This window comes from Chlorocebus sabaeus, chromosome 8, assembly GCF_047675955.1.
Source record: "Chlorocebus sabaeus isolate Y175 chromosome 8, mChlSab1.0.hap1, whole genome shotgun sequence".
NCBI lineage: Eukaryota > Metazoa > Chordata > Mammalia > Primates > Cercopithecidae > Chlorocebus > Chlorocebus sabaeus.
In genome coordinates this window covers 72204262-72219202 of record NC_132911.1, presented here as the reverse complement: position 1 = coordinate 72219202, position 14941 = coordinate 72204262, and the positions used below count along the sequence as shown (strand labels likewise).

General features: G+C 36.5%; 1 protein-coding gene across 2 annotated transcripts in view; it reads right to left on the bottom strand.

The window, feature by feature from the left end:
• PREX2 (phosphatidylinositol-3,4,5-trisphosphate dependent Rac exchange factor 2) overlaps positions 1 to 14941 on the bottom strand; it is a 287857-nt gene that overhangs the window by 202671 nt on the left and 70245 nt on the right. For both annotated transcript variants that reach the window (XM_008000802.3, XM_008000803.3), the window contains exons 5-7: positions 14371 to 14472; positions 11034 to 11195; positions 3429 to 3562 (exon numbers count right to left, since the gene is read on the bottom strand). In XM_008000802.3, the coding sequence (XP_007998993.2) occupies positions 3429 to 3562; positions 11034 to 11195; positions 14371 to 14472 (398 nt within the window). The remainder of the gene's footprint in view (positions 1 to 3428; positions 3563 to 11033; positions 11196 to 14370; positions 14473 to 14941) is intronic.

Below are 14941 nucleotides of genomic sequence, written 5' to 3'. Positions count from 1 at the left end.
TTGATACACATTACAGTTTCTTAATGAGTAACACACAAGTAAAATAACAGCCTCTTCTACATCTTCCAAAAGCCAATTTCTATCAATCTCAATCTCGCTATCAAACACAGAGAACTTAGAAGAACATAATAAAAGATTCATTTTCACATTGGTAAAAAGGAATTTTAAAAAACTCATCAGAATAGAGATGTCAACAATTTAATTATTTTGGGGCTCTAATCCTAGTCTGTTCCCTCTCATAAAGATACATGTTGTATTCCTATGTTTTCTCAGCTTATCTAATTGCAGTTTTGAATTAATGTCTCCTACTAGGGAATTCTAATACTAAAACCCACATGGCAGAACTACCATATATCATCATCATAGCTACCAAATGTTTGCTAACTTGCTCTGGGCATCTTGATGACTGATTTAAGAAGACTCATTATCAGAGATGAAGAATAACTCTCCCTTAAGTCTGTCTTACAGATCAGTCGGTTTTGCGTCTCTAATTCTCACTCTACCAGAAAATATTTGACTATAGTTTTCTAAATTCTGAACCTGGAATAAATAGTCATTTAAAACCCTGTACTTTCAACTACTGCTTTACCTTTAAATTGAATGAACCTATTGGTACCATTTCACTAAAACAAATGTGTCCTATATATGGTTAGGGTGAAGCACGTAAAGGCTCAGGAAACTTCTCAATTAAATGTCACTCTACTGTTTTGCTTAACCAACATGCAAAAAAATTTTCCCAAGAGTTTAAGAAAACATCCCATAAAGAACATTCTCAAGAAAAAAGTGTATTCATGCTTTAAAACAAATAGCATTATATCAATAACCTTAATACACAAATTATTTACATTAATGATGGCTAAGCTCTACAGGGGACTAGTTTGAGTTTCATTCACTCATTCATTGATTCTGTGTTTCTCAGCTGTCTATCACAGGTCTGCTCCAATTTCCAGAGAAATTGCATTGAAGGAGCAATAAGGCCCCTGTTCTCATGGACCTTGCAGTCTAATCTAGTAAAGGTGGCAGGAAGTAAACAAACTAATAATGAAGGAAATAGCAAGTGACAAGTACTTTCCCGATATTGATAGTGACTGGGAGGCCACATTAGATGGGATGGTCAGGGAAGACACTTCAGAGGTAGTGATTTTTAAGTGAGATCTGAAAGCCACAAAGAATCTGGCCATGGAAAACTCAAACGACAGGGCACACTGGGAAAGGAAACAGCCAGTACAAAGGCCCTAAGAAGTGAGCATATGTGGCATAATCAAGGAATGGGAGAAAGAGAATGCTAAAGGAAGGAGTGAGGTATTGTGTTTGGAGAAATGGGACGTGATGATGTGAGAGATAGGCAGGAGCTGGACCAGGCAGAATTTTGTAAACTAGGGTAAGGAGTGTGAATTTGAGTCTAGGTGAGGCCAAGCGTGGTAGCTCATGCCTATAGTCCCAGCACTTTGGGAGGCTGAGATGGGAGGATTGTTGTGGCCAGGAGCTCGAGACCAGCCTGGGAAACACAGTGAGACCTTGTCTCTACTGAAAAAACAAAATTAGCTGGGTGTGGTGGTATGTGCCTACAGTGCCAATTACTTGGGAGCCTGAGGCAGGAAAACTGCTTGAGCCCAGAAGTTTAAGGTTGTACAGAGCTATGAACATACCATTGCACTCTATCCTGCCTGCGCAACAGAGCAAGACCCTGTCTCAAAACAAAACAAACAACAAAAAGAGAACTTTATTCTAGGAAGCCAATGAGGGCTTTGAGCAAGGTGACAACATGATCTGATTTGTTTTATAAAAGGTGCTCTGGTTTCTGTGGAGAGCACAAATTGTGGAGGCGTAAGGAAAGATATGGTGGGTCAGTTAGGAGACAACTGTTGTCACCAAAGGGGGATCCTGGTGGCCTGGAGCATAGTAGTAATGATGATGAAAAGATGTGGAGAGATGTTTGTATGTTTTCAATGCAGATGCAGGAAGATTTTCTAATGGATTGGATGTGGAATGTTGAGGCAAAAACAGGAACCAAGGCTAACTCATAATTTTTGGAATTGAGAAAACAACAGAGAGGGAAAGCTGGGAGAGGAGTAACTTTAGGAAGGGGAATCCAGAATCCCATTTCTTCCATGTTGTGGTTGAGACTCCTCACGGCCATCACAACAAGCAGGCTGTAGGAGTTGAGATTGTTGGGCTAAGTATAGAGATTTGAGAGCAACTGACACAGATGTGGGACATGAGTGATGGGAATGGATAAAATCAGCTGGGAAGAGTCTATGAATATGAAGAGGGAAAAGGAGTCAAATGCAGAGCCCCACAGCACTCCAATATCCAGCCAAGAGAGTGGGATATAATAACATTAAAGGGAAGAGAGTGCTTTGGGAAGGTAGGATTGCTCAGCTAAGCTACATGCTGCTACAAAAACAAGCAAAACCTCAAAGAGCAGAAAAGTGACCACTGGAATAAGAAGCACAGCAGTGCTTCTTACAGTGATTCTGATGGGAGTAGCTCAGTGGAGGAGAGTGAACAAAGACCTTGCTGAATGTTGCTCATGCCAAATAATAAGTGAGAAAGTAGAAAAAGTGACAACATAAAACTCCTGCAAGGAAGTCTGCTATGAAGGGTGACAGTGCGACACAAGATAAAGGACTTTTAAAATTTGAGATAGGAGATCTTCAACAATGTTTGGAGTCAGAATAGCTGAGGTGACAATACCAGAGGAAGAGGGCTAGGAGGATGGGGGATGATATTCAGAGTAGAATGCCTGAAATGAAGATTTCAATTTTATGACTGTTGGTATTGACAAGGTAAAAGTATGGCCCTAGGACAGGAGACTCAGGTGTAATGGCAGAAAGGCTCATTGCAGGTGAAGAGACAGTGGGCTTTCAGGTCCAAAATTCTGGATAGATCATCCATGTGAGTTTTGAACACCTCCAAAATGGCAACAGGAGTAGGTGAGAAAGAAAATGATGCAGGAGCTAGAGAAATCACTAAATTAATGTGTGACAGTGAGATATTACGTGTTCTATAAAGGGGAGATGAGGGAAAGGTAGTGGAGAGGAAACACTCACGGCATGAACTTCACATGTGCTGAGATTATTGAAGGAAGAGGGGGAAATGATTGGGAAACAGGATTAGGAAGCAAGGAAGATACACCAGCCACTCCTCCAGGGCCTGAGATATGTGGGTTAGGAACAAACTGCACTTCTCCTCAAGAGGGCTCTGAGGACCCAGCCTCATCAGATGATAGTGACATTTCAGTTAGATTTTACAAGAAGGTGAAGCGAACAATCAGAGAACAGACTGAACAAATGTGAAGAAAGGCACTGATGGACGATGGGTTCTGGGAAGCACAGAGAGAAAGGTAGAAACTGAGCTGGATGATCCCCAGAGGGAAAGGTGGAAACTGTGGCCACTTCTGAAGTGTGACCTGCTTAGGCTCTTACCTGTGTTTTCTTTTGCAGTACACCAAAAGGTTATCGAAAAGAAAAAACACCCGTTCTTGAATATTTCCAGAAGAAATTTTCAGTAAGACTCCACACATTAGCATTTCAGTGCAGGTGTCAGTGATGTTGGACCCCTAAGTCAGGAGAAATGCAATTAACGTCTGCTTACTTGGTTGACACTTCTGTATATAATTATTTTTCTACTTACAATTATGGTTATTTTTATTTTAAGAAGCAATCTATGCACAGGCTAAAGTGCAAACAATCAGCAGAGACAGTTATATACTGATTGGAGGGCCCCTAACCCCCTCGGTTCCCCCCAATCAGTCTCCTTCTGTGTCTCTTTCCAGGTTGTGTACATACACGAGCATACAGAATATATGTCACCTATGTCATTTGAAAGGAGATGACTTCAAATTAATTCATAATGTTAACAATTAGAATTTATCTGTCTTTTTTTCCTCTTTTTCCCCAGTATGTGGGGAAAAGAGGCTCCATAGGCACAAAGTACATGAAATTGTCTACATGTTTAGCAGGTCTCAATTTATATATCCACCCCTAGGATGGAGAAAAGAAACAAAAAGAGAAAAAAATATTTAAAGGGAACAACTTTCCACAGAGCCTTTCACCCTATTTATTAGAAGCTGGCAAAGGCACACTAGCTAACTAAATAAGTGTTTATAGCATGCCCATCAAGATTACATGATTAGTGACAAAAGCAATTCTTAACACAAGCACTGGCCACTAGAAGTGAAGCGGAGCCACAAGATGGAAGGAGCCTGGCCCCCTGAATCATCAACAGAGGAAAGCTGCCCCCTGAGTTGGACATGAGCGTCAGACTGTGGTGGGAGATTCACAGAAATGTCTATTTTGAGCCATTATAAATATTATAGTCTATTTGTTTCTACAACCTAATTTATCATAACCAATGCACTGAGTTGGACCAAAAAAAAAAAAGAAAAGAAAAAGGACATTTTCCATAAAGATCTATATATGTGCTCTGCAAGAGACTTTCAGTTTCAACTATATCAAGATTCTTTAAATCTGGAGTAAATTTCTAATTTTTGTGTAACTCAATGTTTCTATTTTTAATGTTTCATATTTAAAATTTAGAACATTAGTTTTAAATTTCATATTTCCACAATAATCACTGATAATAGTTTCACTGGTTAATTATAAAAATTTAAATTAAAATAACAACTAACACCTACAATGACAAATCAAACTTTCAAAATGGGGAATTAATTAAGAGAGTTTTTAAATATTAATTTGATTATCTTTATATTGCAAATTTTAGACATTTTCCTTTATTATTTCCTTTTTTTTTTTTTTTTTTTTTTTTTGAGACAGAGTTTCGCTCTTGTTGCCCAGGCTGGAGTGCAATGGCGCAATCTCAGCTCACCGCAACCTCCGCCTCCTGGGTTCAAGCGATTCTCCTGCCTCAGCCTCCCAAGTAGCCAGTATTACAGGCATGCCACTATGCCTGGTTAATGCTGTATTTTTAGTAGAGACGGGGTTTCTCCATGTTGCTCAGGCGGGTCTCCAACTCCCAACCTCAGGTGATCTGCCTGCCTTGGCCTCCCAAAGTGCTGGGATTACAGGCATAAGCCACCACACCCGGCTGTTCCTTTATTATTTCTTTTCATCCTGAAAGTGGATATACAAGTGAAGATTTGGCAAAAAAAAAAAAAGTTACAGAATTTCATGTACTTTATCATGTGTTCATTAAGCAAAGTGGTTTTAATTTATAGCAATTTCACAAAATGTACAGAATAGCTCTCCCTTAGACCATTTCTTATGATGATCCATATAGGCCAACCCTGGATGATAAGCTGTTACATTATGAAAGGGTTACTGCAGATATCATCTTAATTTTCACATTAAATAAATCTCCCGAGTACCTCAAATTAACATATGCAGATATTAGTAGGTGCATTCTTAACAAAGCATTTCCTGACTTGTTGATAATTATCTTTCTTAATAAATGTAAGGAGTATTTTATATAAAATTGAGCTAACTATAATGACATTGTTATCTTACAACTGATTCAAAGTGATGCTACAATCAATCAAACCGCTAGGTCTTTTTCCTCCATCCTGTACGTTAGTTTGACTTTTTGAATCACCCGTCCAAATTGATACAAGAAACTCTCAAGCCCCTTGCTAATATACAGACCTATTCTATCTAAGGCATTACTAAAAGTCCCCATCAGTTCCTCATTCCTGATCAAAAAACAGAGTAAGATTGACTGACCTCTTTAAGGTCAACATTTCTTTATATAAGCAACCCAAATCATCAGTTTAGTCAATTACTAATCACATTTTTAGTAAATAAGGACAAGCACAACCATTGATAGCTTCTAGAATTCATGGTTATGCCGCAAAGTGTATCTCACAATACACACATAACTTCGGTCAGATTGTGTTTTACTGAATCTGACTGAGATGTTTCTGTCACTGAGATGATGTACCTTTAACACTTAAAGCAGGCTTCAAGAATTAGTGCAATATCACCTTTCACCATCTTCTACCACAGTAATCTACCATCATGGCATGAAATATCTTCCTTGAGTAATTAAATAATTCCCTGAGAATTGTTAATGTACTAAAGGATTCTATGTCAAAATGTGCAGATTTGTCTAAAAATATCATCCTAACACAGCAGCTCATAGCATTTTCCTTTATACTGCATTAATCTTTGAAACTCTAAAGCATGCCCACTGTGCCTTTGATTTCCCATGACTTAAATCTGTGCATTATCTCTAGGATAATGGCAGGCAAAAATCATTAAGAACTGTTTAACCACAGATATGTATGAACTGACTGCGGAGAGAAACTACAATCTTGGAAAAGATGAAAGATGACAGGAGGCCTTGAAATGTCCCCACTCGTATACAATGCATCAGCAGACAAAGATCTAACAGAGCTAGATCCATTCACAGTGGAAGAAAAGAAAATTGACAAGACCGACAACTAGAATGTGCTTCATAGGAGAACAGTTCTGATATCAAAGGAGTCTCTTAAAAAAATTGATGAAGCATTTGAACATTCTTACAAAGATAAATCTTCAAAAAAATACTGTGAAAACAAACATAAAGAATATTATATTGTCTTATCATAAAATGTTTGACACATCCCAAAAATGACTCAGCATTTGATTTGCTCTTTTTGAGGTTAAAACTATTAACTAAAATTATAACCTGATTTCTGTGACATATAAAACAAATAATATAAATTTTCATTTTACTAAGATAAAGTCCCATCAAACCTTCCCCCCTTCCACTTCATTTAAATGTTGTGCCTCTTTTAAACTGGATTCATTTTTAATCGTCTTTTTCCAGAACCACTTATCCTCAAATAACAAAGACTATATATAAATCAATTTTATCTCAAGGTAGAAGATGAATTTGTATCTGCCAAATCACCTCGTACAGAGGACAAAAAGAAACAAGTACCAGCACTAAGCTCTGGAAGACTCACATCCATGAAATAACAAGAAACATGACCTGAAGTCAATACACTGTCAGGCACAAACTCAATCAAATGGAAGCAGCAGATTCCAAAACCAACAAGAAGTAATTTTTAAATGGTCCTGTAACACTGTATTTTTCCATGTAAAAAGGTAATAAAGAAATGTCCGATTTCTTTCTGTGTCTCTTTACTTTCTAAAACATAATATTTATCTTGAATCTCATTTATCCCAACACCTTCATATATTAATAATTTCTTCTCTTATCTTTTATCATAATACTGTTTTCCAGATTTGAGAGATCAATTCCAAACAGGCATATCAAGGACTTAAAGCTGAATTACTGACAACGTAATGTTTATTGATACTCCCTTGTCAAAATACTTCAGTATAGCTCCAAAGGCTACAGTTATCATTACAACATAATCAATCAACCAACACACAGACAGAGAATGGTCCTGTTCTATGAAATGAATCAGTGACTCTGATTAAACAGCTAATAAACTTCCCTTTCAGGGCATATTAATCATCGCCCACAATTACCTTCAGTAGACTATCTTGCAGAATGTTCTGAATGTTGCATAACTTATATGACTGAGATATAATAAATTATACTAACAAAAGGCATAACTTCAAAAATGAACAAATAAAACATACACTATAGATTTTCTGTGGTGGCAGTTACTACATAAACGCTGACAAAAACCTAATTTTGATAATCAACTTACTTTTAAAAGACAAGCAGGAAAACAAACTTAATCCAAAGCATTTGCCAAATTTGTATCTGAGTGGATATAATAGCACATGGTAAGGAATATAAGCTTTAGAGTCAAGCTACCTATTTTCAGATCTAAATGTTGTCACCTGTTAGTTATAAGAACTCAGGTAAGTTAAATAGTCTTCATTTTTTAAATCTATTCCATGAAGAGTATAGCATCTCAGCCAACTGTAGAGATGATTATAACGCACTGTATGTGATTATAACGCATACAATGGAGAATCAGTTATTTCCCCAAAAAGAAATTGGAGGGCTGGCAGTCAAGTTCCTCTGCCCTTCCCCTAGCAAATTCACCCAAGCAAGATTAGTTGAATCTTGGATTTTGATCTTCAGTCTTGAGTGTAGTCATATAAAGATGGAAAAAATTATTACAGCCTATTCATTTTAGGTAGGGCATGGATGAGACTGTCAAATAGTTTCAGCTGCCTAGACACCCTTCTCAGGTCTGATGCTGTAGCTTTTGTGTTGACTCTGCAAGCTACCCAATCTTTTAAATTAATTTTTCTTTTAGTTTCTGTTGCTTACAACCATATAACCCTAAGTACTATAATACCTTCAGTAGATAGGTGCATATATTAGACAAATGAGGGGAATTTTTTAAAGCTTTAAAATACTACCTCATATTTGCATAACATCTTACAGTATTGAAAGCACTTTTACTTATTTCATTCGACTTCTGCAATAATCCACACTCCATATAGGAGAGGAATTATATATCATCCCCAAACAAAGGGTTAGAGTCCAGACTAAAAACCAACTCTGCTCAAAAGCCATGTTTTTCTCACTGTCATATGTTTTGCAAACAATAAATTTCAATTGCTTCTTTACTTAAATTCAACATTCGGGATTGTAAATAATTTAGTAACACAAAATATTAGATAGGAACATTGTGCCTAAGAGATGTTATTGTTTAAAACAAAAGCTTTCATTTGATTAACAGTGAAGTAAGTCCCCAGATAATTAAATGACAGAATAATACACCTATAATAGAAATAATGCAAATTCATGGTATATCAGACTTGGATTCCATCAAATAGAATTTTAGTTACTGAAGGAACAGTGTCCTCCCTAAGGAGGCCCTGAACGTGGTCTGCAGGAGCCTGTGGAAGGAGCTGGAGAAGGTGTTTCCTAGCATGAGCCCAAGACTCCTAACCTCAAAAACTCGTAAGGGAACTCTGCATTCTGTAACTGTCATGCCACCCTACATCTGAACTTCTCCATGTCCTAATCCTAAGGTAGCCTCTCCACAGATACACAAGGCTTCCACAGGCTGAGCAAGGATCTCCATTAGCAAGTCAAAGACAGCTCTTAACTCATTACAGCTTCTTCCCAGGGCCTGAATTCAGCCTGTGTGACTCTGTGTCCTTACAGAGAGTCCTATGAGACTAGCAATTTCTCCTAAACTCCCCAGAAGGGACCAGGCCTGAAAATCAAGTTGCCCCCCTCGATGGGGTGGTGGACTGGGACAGGCAATGGAGCTCTTATCACAAATTGCCAAACCCACTGACTGGGCCCTGCTCCAAGTTGCACTCCCTCAAAGTCCCAAAACTCCCAATCTCTGTATGGCCGTCTTTCGCAATCATTGTCAAATCCTACTCAAGTAGAATTTATGTTGCCACTTCTTCTTGGAATCACTTTCTTGGAACCCAACTTTCATATTGTCTCCCCTGTGCCTCCTGGAACTGACTGTAGAATTTAAAAACAAGGACTATTTAACTTACCCAAGTTCTTATACCTAACAAGTGGCAACATTCTTCTCTAATTTCTCTGAATACACAACAGAATTCCTTAACTCCATCCAGTTTTCCCTATCTCAGTGCCCCATTTTCTCTTGCTCTCAATATGTCGTAAAACCACGAAAGCTGGTGAAGTCAGGCACCCTCAGTTGTGGGCTACATGTGATATAGTTCCACCTACATTCATTCTTCCTTTGAGTAACTGGTGTCTACTGTGTAAACAGTATCAATAACTTTTAAGGAATCTCTCATTTCTACAGTACACTCAATTTTTAGGATATACACCAGGATGAAACAAAATTATGACAGATTCCATTTCCTTAGAGTGCCGAAAAAAGTCTCTGAAGTTTTTGTTTTAGTAAAAGGCCTGGCACATTTCATTGACAAATTCTGCAATTTAAAGCAAGTTCCACTTTTCTTCCAGTGTTTGAGTGACAACAGAACTCCAAAAGCAAACTGGAGTCCATTTTTCTCATCACAGCAGGACAACAGCTCCCCAGGAAAAGAAATAATCATCATGAATTAACTGTAAAACACACAACCATTTTAGCTGCCTGAAAGAGGCAGCATTCATGCTGAATGTGAGGGCACTCTGGACACTTGAAATGGAAAGAGTTAGACAAAGAAGCAGCTAGGTCAACCCCAGTTAGCATTTTAAAAGATTCATAGGAGAGAAGGGACAAACGGGAGATTTCCTTAAGGTCAATGTTTGAGGTTTCTTTGCATATCTGGGTGGACATAATTTTAGGTCCAAATGAAAACTAACATATCAAAGGTAAGAAACAAATTCATCTAAAGCCTTAAAGATAAAGCAATCCACTTAGTTTTATGTGATAACAGTATTTGGCTAGGAGCATTTTCAATCTTTCCTGCACTTAAAAATTATCTTAATTGCTTACATTATAACAAGAAAAAATTTGACCTAGTCCAAAGCTTATACTCATTTAAATTAAGGCAACGTAATGACAGAATTTGAGTTCATTCTTTGCATAGTAGTAAAGTAACATAGGACTCCAACCCCATGAAATAACTGGGAATCAAAGTTACCATTAGCTGAAAATATTTTACAGGTTTTGAACTATACTCTCCTTTTTGGCATAAAAAAATTTCCTTAATGACTCAGGAGGTCATAACATTTTTCATCTTGAATAAACCTTAAAAATAAGATCATAGCCAATTCCTTCAGTTTATAAATGAAGAAATCAAAACAAAGAGGTTAAGTGAACACGTAATTTAGAGACTGAAAGTAATATCACAGCACACCTACTGAACTTTCCGTCCCTTCTTCACTCTCCCAGGATTCAGGCTACGTACTTATGGCCAAAGTTAAGAGAGGAACAGAATCATCACGATGCATAAATGCTAAAATATTAAAGTTTATAGCCCACATAGTATCTATTGGCTCCATCACAAACTTCTTCGGTCAAGGTTAAGTCGATTAACCACCACCTTAAAGATACTTTAAAATAATGATGAAAGTGAGCACTTTTCAGAATTGACTGTAGTCCTCAAGAAATATCTAAGAAAATGACCATTTATGGTTCCATCCAACACCAGTAATTCTGCACAAGGCCTGCAACATTAAACTATCTTAAGCAAGATTGTCGAGCAAAGTGAATGTACCTCCCAGCCTTCAATGTGAGACTGCCATTCCTCTAAAACTTCTAACTTCTCCATCTGTCTCTTGGCCTCATTTATGTTGGAACAGACAGCTTTCATGGCTTGGAGGGCTTCCATCACTGCTGCATAGTCACTGTGTTTCCGTGGAGTCCGCTTCAGCAACTCCTGTTTATACACAAAAAAACAAATTGCCCTTTGATCTTCAGCTTTCTGGTACAGCAGGTTCATCCTGACCAGGAAATGAAAATTGCAAAGATCGTGAGAGCCACTTCCATAAGTGACATCACAAATTACTCTAAGATTAAGATCAAAAACAAAAGTTTGAATCAATGAGTAAGTGTAACCCAAATGCATATTTTTGCAGTCACTTTAATTTTTCCTCAAACTTACTTTGTTTTTAAAAATTAAGTTAGATTCCTCCTTTTGAATGGTCACATATCTTACCGGGAACACAAATTTTTATGTTTTTAATAATTTGACTTTTGTTCTAACAGAAGCACATCTTTATATGTTAATTTCATTTTTCTAGAGTCTAACAGAATAACAAATCTTTAAGTATGTCATAACTTCAAAAATAATTTAAACATCTTATTTTCTAATATTTTTGAGAAACTATAAAAAATGTCATAAAGTAAAATTTTAAAATAATGTCTTCTACTACAACAAGATAATTTATAAATTCTACAATATTCCATCATTAAAGGAGCAATTTATGCTGTTTTTCCCAATTACTCAGGCTTATTCTATGTGATGAATGAACTACCATGTACCCCTCAATAGTTTCCTTTTTTGTTTTTGGTATTTAGGGGATTGGGAGGGTCTTTTTATTTCTATTTTTCCCACTCATCAAAACTAGAATAATCTTTAATCTCTTAAACATATTGAAAGCCGTTGTTAGTTGTTTAAAAGCACAAAATTAAACATCTTCACCCACTGTCTAGACAGTTGGGACCACATTGCTTTTTAATTAGTCATGTGTTTCCTTACTACAGTTGCCATCATCACGTAACTAACACAATTACAGAAATCCTGAGGCAAGTCTTGAAAAGAATTTTCTAAATTCTCAACAAATAGTGTGAAAATATGCAGTTGTTATATTCTTTTGAGTTCTGTTATTGTTGAAAACTCTGCCATAAACTTGGACCCTAAATTCGTTATGTTCACACCTTGTTCTGCAGAGCTAACACCAGAGGAATACATATTATATCACTCCCAAGACAAGGTTTAAAAGCTGTGCTGGATCACAAATCCATAAATGAGACATGCAGGCTTCTTCAAAAACTCTAAAGAGTAGAGGCACCTGTAAATTACGTCAAGTGGTCAAGTCAGTCTACAGGCCATAATTTGGGGTCCAATCATCTAAGGAGTTGAATATGAATTTGCATAATGTGAAACAGTGAGAGGAAACCATCACTCACAATCTGTTAGCCATTACTCGCTAAGAATCCAATGTTGATTGACCAACTCAATAATTTCAAGCTCCACAAATAACATCAATGTATCTTTTCCTAACACTACAGCCTAATCCATAGAATATTTTTTTACAAATAAATGAAACACCCTAAATCAAAGAAAATCCCAGCAGAATTTTTCAGCTGATGGTACAACAGAGACAAATATCAACGCCAACGTATCTATTACATGAGTTAACAGTTTTTCATGTTTCTTTGTGGAGATAATCTACCAGAAAAGGGAAAGGAGGTCAACCTTCCACTGCTTGAAGGGGCTCTGCACCAACCTTCTGGCTAAGAAAGGATGCATCCACGATGCTTTCTTCTGAGAGGTCAGTTCAAATACCTGAGTTCATCCCTAATCAGAAATGAGTAATTTAGAATAACCACTTTGTCAGGATGTAACCTTTTAATCTCCCTATCCCTTCTTAAACAAATCCCTTGGGATTCCAAAATCAGGGTCAGGAATAACTGCAGTTATGAGTACTCAGGCAAAATGAGTCAAGTCAGAGGTCTGTAGGGATTCTCAGAAAGAAAGGAGACACATTTGCAACAACACTCCCTCTGCAGAGCTGGGGACTCCTGTGTCAGCCTCTCTGAGGCTTTTTATGGCTTAAGCAAGCAACGTTAGACTTTTATTTCTTTAATAAGGAATAAACGTTTTCAAATAAAATTTACACAGATACCCAATTTATGGAATTGACAAGAGTTGTGTTAAACTACATTTTTAGTTCAAATTCAACATTTATTTCTTAAAAAGCAAATCAATAAAAACACTAGTTAATATGTCTCTAGTATTTCTGAGTATTTTTTGAAGTTTAGATGCCAAGTAGTAATTTATATATTAAAATAAATCAGAATCAAATAGATATGAATAAAAATGGCTAATACTTATAACGTACATACTATGCTAATTGATTTTATAAAATAGTTAAATTAATCATTATTATTATATAATCCTATATATATGCATATATATGTATTCAAAATACACATGCATACATATGTACACACATTCCCACAGGTCTATGCTATAATTTCATCATCATTATCATCATCATCATCATCTCTATTTCATAAATGAAAAACTAAGGCATTAAGAGGTTCGATTACACGTCCAGTAAGCACCATACTTGGGATTTAAACTCAGAGTTCATGTGCTTAACCACTATCCCAGGCTGCCTATCCTGATGTTATGGTTCCAAAAAATGTAGTTTCAAAAATTGCTGTCTTGACCTATTCATAGGTCCGTTGCAGTAAGGGCAGTAAGTAGTTGGCACCTTACAGTATATTTTTCATAATAAAAATTGTGGTTACTATAATGAGGCAACAAATCTACGACCATTAGTGGGATATTTTACATCTTCTAGAGGCAATGTTTGTTTTCTTAGCAATCTCATTCCACATTCTATCATTTGTTGTCTCATGCGACCCACACTATTCCGTTTAATAATAATTTTAAATTGTGGCTATGCAATTATATAATTTTGACCATAATTTCATTAGCATCAGAAAGTCATTCAAAGTTTAAGGAAATCAAAAATATACCAGCAGTGGATTTGTTTAAAATAAAAGGCCCTGCAAAATGCTATATAAACTAGTCATAATGAACTTAATGGGATCTATCTTGAAGCTAATGCATTTCCTCTAAATGAAACTTAAGTATGCTTTATACAAAGAGCACCAAATGCTCTTTCAGTGGCTTTTCCACTGAAAATCTGTTTCCTACACTATATATAAATTTGTGACAAAATGACCACTTTTTTCCAATACTTATGGTCTGCCCTTCCTTTAGAATATCAGATTCTTTAAAATAATTTTTTAAAAAGATCATCAGCAAAATATGTAGGTACAAGGAAATGGCTACAACGAGGTAGCACATAAAATACCTTCAAAATGAGAGGGTACTTGCATATTCTTTGTATTGGTGTTACTAAATATCCTTCCAAGGGAACATCTGTGTTCTTCCGTCCTCCAAGCAGCATGCAGTTCTGGGGTGAAAATCATCATAATTAATGACATTTTTAAAATCTCAGGCAGCAAAATGTTTTTCTACCATAAAATGCTGAAAACTAGTGAAAGCATATGTCTTTATATACTTTCTTTCTCTAAGAAAAGCATATTCAGTCACAAGCACTCACAGAAAGACAAAGAGAAATACTAGTTACAGAACTGTGTTGTGAATCTGTATCTTAAAAATTAATGCACTTATATTCCCCTGAGTATGAAGTCTGAGGAAAAAGAGGTGGAGAAAGAGAGAGCGAGATGAATGAATGGATGGATAAGTGGTGGATAAACAGATGATTGACACATAGATAGATTGATTTTGCTTATAAAGAAAGGTATATTATGTTGTAGAAGGACAAGTATCAAGACAGTTAGGTTCTAACTCAGGCTCTGCAACTTACAAGTGATACAACTTGGGCTGATTTCAGAATTCTAGTTTTCCTCTCCATAAAT